This window comes from Elephas maximus, chromosome 2, assembly GCF_024166365.1.
Source record: "Elephas maximus indicus isolate mEleMax1 chromosome 2, mEleMax1 primary haplotype, whole genome shotgun sequence".
NCBI lineage: Eukaryota > Metazoa > Chordata > Mammalia > Proboscidea > Elephantidae > Elephas > Elephas maximus.
In genome coordinates this window covers 232,588,660-232,596,452 of record NC_064820.1, presented here as the reverse complement: position 1 = coordinate 232,596,452, position 7,793 = coordinate 232,588,660, and the positions used below count along the sequence as shown (strand labels likewise).

At 58.3% G+C, this 7,793-nt stretch overlaps 1 protein-coding gene across 2 annotated transcripts; it reads right to left on the bottom strand.

The window, feature by feature from the left end:
* Positions 1-544: 544 nt before the first annotated feature.
* C2H1orf35 (chromosome 2 C1orf35 homolog) lies at positions 545-6,690 on the bottom strand. Of its 2 annotated transcripts, XR_007516243.1 has the most exons (9): positions 6,624-6,690; positions 6,244-6,502; positions 6,093-6,138; positions 5,881-5,963; positions 5,554-5,626; positions 5,246-5,331; positions 3,855-3,989; positions 3,234-3,509; positions 545-2,476 (listed from the first exon to the last, which is right to left on the bottom strand). XR_007516243.1 is itself a non-coding variant. In XM_049875108.1 (8 exons), exons 1-8 carry the CDS (start codon positions 6,679-6,681, stop codon positions 3,377-3,379), a joined length of 873 nt encoding a protein of 290 aa, XP_049731065.1. In that variant the 5' UTR covers positions 6,682-6,690; the 3' UTR covers positions 546-3,376. The 2 variants fall into 2 exon arrangements, 1 of the variants encoding a protein (XP_049731065.1); XM_049875108.1 differs by having other exon boundaries at positions 546-3,509.
* Between the last annotated feature and the right edge of the window lie 1,103 nt (positions 6,691-7,793).

The window sequence follows — 7,793 nt, the reverse complement described above, 5'->3', positions numbered from 1 at the left end:
TGCCAGCCCTGCATCCCACCGCACCCCTGACCTCTGAGCTCCTCTGGACCCTTCCTCATCACTACCCCGGGTTAGACCTCAGCAGGTGTGCACATGAGGGCAAGATTTCTGGCATCCACAGGGCTGAGTGGATTTCCAGGGCAGAGCAGGGCATGGGGTCACTACAGTGGCTCTCAGCATCCTGCCATGGCTGCTGCTCATTCAGTGAGGTGCCTCCCAACACTGGCACATCCCAAGACAGTGTGAACAAGCAGGTGTGGCCCTGTGAGATGTGATGGTGGCAAATCCGTGGGTGCCAGGCAAGTGCTAAGGTTAGAAGGCTCGTCTGGGGGGAGGATGGAGCCGCAGCTAGGGCAGGGAGTGGGCTGGGGTCCTGTGGCTGCCTGAGAGGGAGAGGAGTCTGGGAGGAGGAGGATTCCTGACCATCTGCTGAGCCAACCTGGCAGAGCAAGGCCTGGAGGTCAAGCCTGCAGCCAGGGAACCCTCTGTCCTTGTCGGGTCCACCCTGCTTTTTCCCCCTCCCTCCTACACCCTGAGCAGTGGATCCCTTTCTTAACCAGTCCAGCCCTGTTCCCAGCCCCAAGTAGTAGTAGCATCCTCGCCTCTGGGAACCTTTGTTCCTCAGCCGCTGTCCTGGCTGCTGTGAGTGCCCAGTGGGGCCAAGGGAGTGGCTCTCTGGGCCCCAGGTCCTGATCCCCCTGATACTTGTAGAGCCTTGGCTGCCACAGCCAGCTGGAAGGTGCCTTTCCTTAGTGTGGAAGCACCCCAACTCTGGCCTGATGAATAAGCAGGTTCCGGGGCCTGGCAGGTGTGTCTGCCCTCAGCAGAGTGCCCTCTGCTGGACAATCAGAATATGTGCCTGTTATGACCCTGGCCAGCTGTGCTGTTGAAGGATGGCTCCTTCAAGACCCAGGGGCACAGGCCATTGCTGTGCTGGGCTGTCCACATGGGACATCTGTCCCTGCAGTGGGGCTGTATGCCTTTCCCTGCAGGGCTGCCATCTTGGGACAGACCTAAAACCTCAGAGGTCATTCTAGGGGTCACTGTCCTACCCTGTCTGGGCGTCTCATACTTCACCCAGAAGCCTGATCACTAACCAAAGAATGGGCAGGCAGAGGAGGGACTAGGGGGCGCCCTGTCAAAGCTCTGCAAGGGAAGCAGGCCGGGCCAAGGGTTATGCCAGGCTCCTGGGAGGTTCTGCCACGGGAGGCACAAGAATGCCTTCCCGCAGCCCCAGGTTGGCTGGGCTCCCTTGGTAACCGGCTCAGGGTCCAGAGCCAGGCCTGTCGACGACTTGGTTGGGGGCGGCAGCAGTGGTCAGGGCCCCACCCTGGACATTCATTGCCCTCCTGGTCCTTGTCACAGGCTGTGTGGTCCCCACGGTGCTGGTTCAACTTCACATGGGCCCTCAGCACTGCAGGAGACCCCCCTGAGGTGAGAGACCTGCAAGGGGTTGGGCATGCAGAGGGTGGGTGAGGGCCCACTCAACATCACGCAGCTCGGTGGAACCATCTGACCGGGTGGATCTGGGGACACCCCACCCAGGCACCACTGACAGTGAGCCCGGTGGGTGAGCAGAGTGGGCTCAGGGTTTCAGGCTCCTGACAATCGTGGAGCCCACAAAGATGTTTGTTTCTTTTAAAATCAGAAGGAAAAATATATATATAACAAACAAATGCAGCCTGGATTGCAGTTGTTTTTATACCAATGCAGTCATAAGTTTTTATAGGTTTGTGGAAGAAGGGCCCACGGATGTCACTGAGCAGCGCTGGTGACAGGCCTCCCAAGCACAGTACTGACCCGAGCCCTGTGCATCCTTGCCAGCCTGTGGCCAGGCACAAGGCCTTACCAGGTGCACCAAAGCAGATGGCGGGCCATGGAAGAAGGGAGCTGACTGACAGCCAGAGCTCAGAAGTCTCGTCAGATGGTCTTTGAGGTTGGGGGCCAACCTGGCAGCCTCAGGTTGTTGGGTCCAAAGTCCTGAAGAGGGTACCCAGCCTCCACCCCAGGGCCAACTTCAGCTTGGCCCTGTTTCTACCCCTGCCGGCTGGGCTAGAGGACAGGCTTGGTGCCACACTGTGCCCCGTGTCATGAGCCAGCCACACAGGTAGAGGGAGCCAGCACCCAGCCACCTGCCTTGGGGGGACTTGAACTGGGACTTGTAGGGTCAGGAGGCTCCTTAATGGCAACAGGGAGCAGAGGTGTCCTGGAGGGGAGGGTGATAAGGCAGACCATTGTGGCTACGGGAGTGAGCCCTCGGGTCCACCCCGCGCCCAGCACCTGTCCTCCACGGCCTGGCTAGGCCTGCTGCCTGGAGACCACCTTTTCTCCACAGCGTTCAGCGTTGTCTGTCACTGGTCTCACCGGTCTCTTAACTCCGTCTTGTTCGAAACAGTATTCCCAGCATGGTGCCTGACGGATAGTAGGTGCTTTTTCAACTTCCGATGAACTCCTGCTTCCAGCTGAGCGGGTCCCTCTGTGGTGGGCAGGAAGGACCCATTCCAGGTTGCATCAGGGGCTTCTGGGTGGAGACACCAAATCCCTCAACTACTGGGGGGGTTCATAAAAAGTTCTAAGACATGAGAATCACTGCCTCGGCCCAATCCTGCATCTTAACACGTGGAGTCAAAGGTCTGGGAGCAAGGGGCCACCCAGACCTACAAGGAATGCCAGGGCAGGGTGCTAGCACCAGTTCGCCCTTTGGACAGTCCCACCTTGGTGCTGCTCACCCCTCTTAATGGAGTCTCAGTACAGGACCCACAGGCAGCAGCTAGCTAGTAACATTTTCACATGGCCACTCTTAATCACATGGGATACCAGCCTCCCATTCACTGCAATGCATACCTTTTTTTAAAATAAATTTATTTAAACCAAAAGGAAACCCAGGTAAAGGAAAATAGTAACTGTACTTGCTACAGCAAACTTGGGAGACCTGGGAGCCGCTGTGGAGGGCAGAGGCCAGAGGAGGGAGTATGGTCTGCCAGGGGATCTGGGACAGGCTGGTCACCTGGGCAGGCCTGGGCCATCACAGCAAGGCCAGCGGTGGGGACAGGGCTCCTGAGCCCCTCAGAACCTGCTGGACTCAGGGTTGCCCTGGCCTGGATAGACTCGCTCATCAGATCGCAATCCCAAAACCTTGATGTGACTCACAAAGCAAGCCTCTTCCACCCTCCGCTCCCCAGGCTGAAATGGGGCTGTGCCATTCCAAGGGGAAGGGTTGGCTCCAGCCTCACCCCAGAGGAGAGGCGTTTCCCTGTGGTGGTGAAGAGGTGTCCACCAGGAGCCCACTTGTCACAGTCACAGCCAAGCAGTGAGTGGGCTGAGGCGGGCCTTGGGGCCCAGGGCGGTCAGTCAGCAGCTGCACTCGGCTCAGGCGTCAGTCTGTATCATGCCGTCTCCGGGCCTGGGGGCTCCTCCCGCTGCATACGCCATGTCCCCACTTCCTCCTTTTGCAGCAGGGGGAGGAGTGGTCGCTGGCCGAGGAACCTGAGTCATGCTGGCGGCTGTGCCTAGGGGAGGGCCAGGGGATGGCCCGGTGAGGGGCTGTGCACCAGGGCCAGCACAGCAACCAGTCCACCAAACCCTCGGCCCAGCCAGGCTGGGAGAAGGTGCCTGTGCTGACTGCTGTGGGCACCATGCAGCTCCCAGGCACAGCCGGACCCTCGGCCCAGTCAGGCTGCGAGAAGATGGTGTCTGTGCCGACCACTGTGGGCACCATGTGGCCCCCAGGCACAAAGAAGGTCTCCATGCTGCCGTGTGACTGTGGGCATGCCACGACCCCGTCCTCTGCAGCCTGACCCTTGTTCTAGGGGCCCCCCACCCCTCACAAGACCTCTGCTGACAGCTGGGCCTACCTAGCAGGAGACGGGGACATGGAAGAAGCAGCCACCTCTGTCTTGTGGTGCTTTTCTTTCTTCTTCTCTTTCTTGTGTTTCTTCTTTTTCTTCTTCTTCTTCTTTTCTTTCTTGCTTTTCTTGTGGCTCTCAGAGCTGCAAGAGGGGCACAAGACCCCTCAGCCCTAGCCCTAGCCCTTGCTTCCACAGCTCTGCTCTGTGCCAGGCGGGAGGGGGCCCGGTGAACAGCAGTGGGTGAGACAGAGCCCTCCAGAACAGGGCTGCCACAGGGAGAGGGGCCTACACCTGTGCTGTCCACAAAGTTAACCACTGCCCATGTGTGGCTACTTTGATTTAAATTAACTAAGTGAACCAAACCCAGTGCTGTCCAGTCGATTCCGACTCATAGCGACCCTATAGGACAGAGTAGAACTACACCATAGAGTTTCCAAAGAGCGCCTGGCGGATTTGAATTCCAACCCTTTGGTTAGCAGCTGTAGCACTTAACCACTACGCCACCAGGGTTTCCAACTAAGTGAAAGCAATGAGAAATTCAGTGCCTTGGTCATACCGGCCACATTTCAAGTTCTCAAGTCTCCATGAACAGCAGCTCCACTGTGGACAGTGCAGGCAGGAACATACCCGTCATGGCACAGTACACTGGCCCACTAAGTATAGCCCTGGGCACCCTCACCCCACTCCGCATCCCACACACACCCAGCCCCCCTTCCAAGCTGCCTGAGTGCAGGTCTGCTGACCACCCTGTGCAGCCCGGCCCGGCACTGCCTGGCACACAGCAGGCACGAGAGTGCAGCCTGGCAGTACAGGGCCTTCACTACCACCTGGCCTCAAACCTGCCTTCAGCCTGTCTCCACTGCACTCTCTACATGGACTCTGAGCATCTTGCTGCCACACACGACTCCTTGCCGGACCTATGGGCCCTTTCTCACCTCTGGGCTGGGTGCACGGGCCCTCCCTGGCCAGGACTCAGCCTCGGCCCTCGTGCCAGAGTGGCCACCTGACTCTGCTGGAGCTGGAGGGCCGTTCCAGGACCACACTGAGTATGCCTGCAACTTGACCTTCTCATCCGGGAACAACTCAGAGGGTTCCCAAGATGACAAAATAGGAGGCAACGAGAAAACATGGGAAGGGGCAAAAGCCACGTCCTCCACTCTACCGCAAGCAGGCAGCCTGCCCATCTGGCTCAGAATTTCCTAGCAACCAGATGTGCGAAGAGAAACTTCAATTCTGTGCTACTCAAACTTCTGCTCTGGAGCCTCTGGGGTGTGGCTTAAAGTGGCCTGGCCCCAAATATGGAAATTCTTAAAATTAAATTTTAAGTATGAAATTAAACCCAGCATCCCGCAGTGTGGGTATGCTGCCTGTGGACCCTGCGTAAGCGAGGCCCTTACCACGGCTCCGCCTTCTCCTCAGAGTGCAGCTTCTTTCTGGCTGAGGCTGGGGAGGTCTCTGCCCCACTGCTCTCCACTCGTTGGTGCTGCCAAGGGAAGCCAGTGCCACAGGTGAGGACTCAGGAGAAGGCCTGGACAACCCTGAGATGCTTCCAGGCCATCCAAGCCCAGGTTTCTCAAGTCAGGAGACTGGGAATGCCCCCAGAGAGGAGAGGACCCTGCCTCAGGCCCACAGCACCAGGGGAAGCCAGGCCCCTCCCATCTTGCCAGCATGGGCTCCTGGTGTGTTCTGGGGGAGGGGACATTACTGTGAACACCGACAGCCCCAGCTTGGCAGCCTCCTTGTCTTCTCTGGACAACACCACTCGGCCGGCGGAGCCACTGTAAGAACACACGAGGAGGGAATGCGTCTGTGGGAAGAAGGCCGAGCTGCGCCCCAGTCAGGAGGCCCTGCAGCCCTGCTGCACTTGCTTCACCTGGGCACCTGGCAGGGCCCACGGGGAGGAGCCCTGCCCTCGATTTCTCTGGGACTTGCGGATCCCTGACATCTCCCTCAGGTCCTTAATCTGCAAGTCCCAGTCCTGACAGACCCCGTCGCCAGGAGGACCCCTAAGAGTTCACCCCTGTCCCCGCACCTGGAGCTCCCCAGCCCCAGGAGCCGGTCCACACCCTTGTCCTCAGGGTCTGCTCCTTCCCGCTTACAGATCTCGACAAAGTCCTGTGGGGAGAGAAAGGCAAGGTCCTCGCAGGCCCCAGAGCCGCCTCCCACCCCGCCCAGGCCACCCTGCCGACCTCAGACCCGACACTGCCCGAACCTCCCTCGGCCCGGGGCCCCTCGGCCCGTTACCTCCTTGCTCAGGCCTGTGGGCTGTTTCTTCACATTCTTGTAGCCTCTGCAACGGGGCCAAGGCACGCTTCAGGAGGGGCCGGTCCCCCATCCCACCCCGGGCCTCCCAGCCCTCGGGGCGCCTGCACCCTCGGCCCGCACGGCCACTCACAGGGCTGCCATGAGGGCCTCCTGCTCCGCCTGCCGCACGGCCGCCAGCTCCTCCTCGCGGCTCAGCCCCACCGGGCCGGCGCGGTCCTTGGCGTACCAGGTGAGGTCCCGGCCCTTCTGCCACCGGCCCACGGGGGCCATCAGCGAGTTCCCCAGGTAGTTCTCCCGCTGCTTGTCGGTTTTCACGTCTTCCCAGTTGAACTGGTCCTGGCCGCCGCGGACGCCGCCTCGACTGGAGCCGAACATGGTGCCGGCGGCTGCTGCGGGCGACGGGAGGACAGAGAGGTCCGCGCTTGGCCAGTCCCTCCAAGCCCCAGGCCAAGTCCAAGGCCGCCCAGCCCGCGCTCGCCCAGCCCGCCCGGGCCCGCCGCCCGCCCTCACTGGCCGCCGCGGCAGCTCCTGCGAGCGTACGCCCCCGCGCCGCGCGCGGTGACGCCATCCGCACCGCCGTCGGCTCCGCCCCTCGCGTCGCGCGCGGCGACGTCATCACCCGCGCCAGGTCCCGCCCCCAGCGCCAGGGGGCAGCTCGGCTGTTCTGTGTACGCACGGCGCTGGGGTCTTTCTCCCCGCTGCGGGGGTTAGAACCGCTAGCCTTTCCGTTAGCAGCCGAGCGCTTAACTGTTGTGTCACCACGGCTGCGTGAAGATTACAGCCAAGAAAATCCTGTGAAGCAGTTCTGCTCTGTAGCATGGGGTGGCCGGGAGGCTTGACCGCCAGCTAATAACACAAAAATTGTATTTCAGAATCTGATCCCTAAGATGCCAAAATGACAGCGATATAAGTTTTTTTAACGTGAAAAAGGTGAAAACAGTGACAGAAGGTAATAAGAAAAAAACACTGCCGCTTAGTCGATTCTAACTCATAGCGACCCTGTAGGACAGAGCAGGACTATCCCATAGGGTTTCCAAGGGTGTATTCGTTACAGAAGCAGACTGCCACATCTAATCTGGTGGACAGCCCATCTCTGGAGAAAAATCATCGTGCTATTCAAAGGAAGAAATAATCTTGGACGTCCAGATGGCTGGAATAAAAAGCAAGCATTTATGCTTACAGAAATACATCAGCGGCTTGAAATCCAATAAGGTAAATTAGGCCGTAAGAATTGTGCAACCATTCAGCATTTAAGAGTGACAGGGAAAAGCGTGTGGCATTTACCTGGTAACTCCAAATGGCAGTAGGCACTAGGCAGGTTCTCTGCGAACAAAGAGGTAAGGAATATTTTGTTTCTAAAACCCATGCTAAAGTTCAAGATTTGTAAAATAAATGGTTCAATTCCCAGTTTAGCGTATAAACTAAATAAAATACTGATGCTACCATAGAAGTTTTTAATACGGTTCATGGTTTAGTAAAACATAATAGGCTTTACCTGGCATTGAGGGGCAATAAGATTTCAAGAGAACTGGAAAGGTCAGCTGTTCAGTAGAGCAAGAGTAACAGGACAAATCACAAGAATTAAGATGAAGATAATTAAAGGTATCATAGAAGGGAACGGCAGACGTGGTACTTGAACCACCAGGCATTTCGTGACTACACTCCAGTGCCCAGTTCGGC

Bases quoted from the DNA above. Each gene is read 5' to 3' on its own strand.
- C2H1orf35 (XM_049875108.1), bottom strand. From the start codon at position 6,681: ATGGCGTCACCGCGCGCGGCGCGGGGGCGTACGCTCGCAGGAGCTGCC. The intron at 3,990-5,245 runs GTAAGGGCCTCG...CCCCTCTTGCAG, and splicing joins GAGGAGAAGGCGGAGCCGTG to CTCTGAGAGCCACAAGAAAA. The intron at 3,510-3,854 runs GTAGGCCCAGCT...GCCCTCCCCTAG, and splicing joins ATGTCCCCGTCTCCTGCTAG to GCACAGCCGCCAGCATGACT.